Below are 1,507 nucleotides of genomic sequence, written 5' to 3' on the forward strand. Positions count from 1 at the left end.
TAAACTAAGTTTATTGTCCTCGTGGTCTTTACAGTTGGTCTGATATCGTTTTAAATTCGCTAGCAATCGAGGTATCATTAGTTTTTTTCAGCAATATGTTATTACCACGTGGAGCTATAATTTATACTCAGACAGGATTTTTCCGGAGTACTTCAGTGGCTTATACCTGTTTATATTTCATTATTGAATTTTTGACCTCGGATATTGCGTTTTTAGCTTTCTGATTGGTTCACTCAATCTCATTGATCAGGTCATATACTGTATGCTCTAATATATAAAATGATTGTGTCAAGTGTTGCCAAGCTGGAAGCTAATTGGCCATGATTTCCAAATGTCCAAGCTTTCAGAAAGTAATAAAAATTTTATAAAACAATTATTTCATTCACACTTGTTGGATATGAGACTGGTTATCGCCAACTTAACATTACTCGCCTCATTGGCTGTTTACAATCTCATATCTGATGTGCGCTCGCGGAAAAATTGTTAAATAAAATTTCAGTTTACAGCTTATTGAGTCAAGGGAATAAATCACGTGTCCCTGATCCCTACATCAAGAACACTTTATTTCGAAGTCAAGCCCGTAAATTAGTCCTTTAATCGCCCTAAACCGGTTTACCCTTGAGAGTCGTTTGGTGTTGCATGCAGTGTCATGACATGAGTGCAATCACGCTCATCGACATAAAGCTATAATTGTAATGACATTCAAATCAGTTGGTGTAGGAGTCACAAGGTCACCCTCTTACCATGACGTCATCCAAAACCCCAACCAAAGAGCGATACATGAATTGAAGTTCTCTAGAACAAGCATTCAAATTTTTACAATGCAGTTGAAGTCGAAGCTAAATAGTTGATGCTTGCATTGCGTACTTATTTACCTTAATTGACTCCCGGGATACAAATGCAAGGTAATTACTTCGGTGTGTGATCCATACAAGGAATAGACACTTTCATACCCACCATGTAATTCTTTAACAGCAACGATCTTGTACTTGAAATTTTTCTCACACCAGTCTTTGGTATTCTTGTTAAAGAACTCCAATCCGTCAATCAATTTGGCTTTGTGCACCTTCCCAAATGCTCCTTGACCCACCTCTTCCAATGATTCTATTCTCTCCGGAGGAATTTCGCAGGAATTCAGTGGTTTAATATCCTTTGCTGTCCTAAAAAAAACAACAACACAAAGTAACATCATCATTTACAGCTATCCAGATGCGGAAAAGGTTTCAGTAAGTTATGGGACTCATGCAACGTCACAACGAATTTTATTTTAGGTCGCAGAAGGAATGGGGCTTATCCCTAATAGTTGGCCAAGAGTGCTTTACCTGTGGACCATAAACAAAATAGAGCTTTCACTACAGCCTTTCTTGCTATCTTTTTGTTTTGTTTATGCAACTCTGAGACTACGCGAGACCAATCCACTGAGGCTTAAATGAGATTTGGGTCACAGATCATCATTTGAACAACCCTACACCTTTCCTAATGATACCCTGCAGCTTAGACCCACCCT

At 38.3% G+C, this 1,507-nt stretch overlaps 1 protein-coding gene across 2 annotated transcripts in view; it reads right to left on the reverse strand.

The window, feature by feature from the left end:
- Positions 1–728: 728 nt before the first annotated feature.
- Positions 729–1,507, reverse strand: part of LOC138023856 (cell adhesion molecule DSCAML1-like) — a 13,005-nt gene continuing 12,226 nt past the window's right edge. For both annotated transcript variants that reach the window (XM_068870939.1, XM_068870938.1), the window contains one exon: positions 729–1,160. In XM_068870939.1, the coding sequence (XP_068727040.1) occupies positions 872–1,160 (289 nt within the window). In that variant the 3' untranslated portion in view covers positions 729–871. The remainder of the gene's footprint in view (positions 1,161–1,507) is intronic.

The sequence above is a fragment of the Montipora capricornis genome, chromosome 11, assembly GCF_036669925.1.
Source record: "Montipora capricornis isolate CH-2021 chromosome 11, ASM3666992v2, whole genome shotgun sequence".
Classification (NCBI taxonomy): Eukaryota; Metazoa; Cnidaria; class Anthozoa; order Scleractinia; family Acroporidae; genus Montipora; species Montipora capricornis.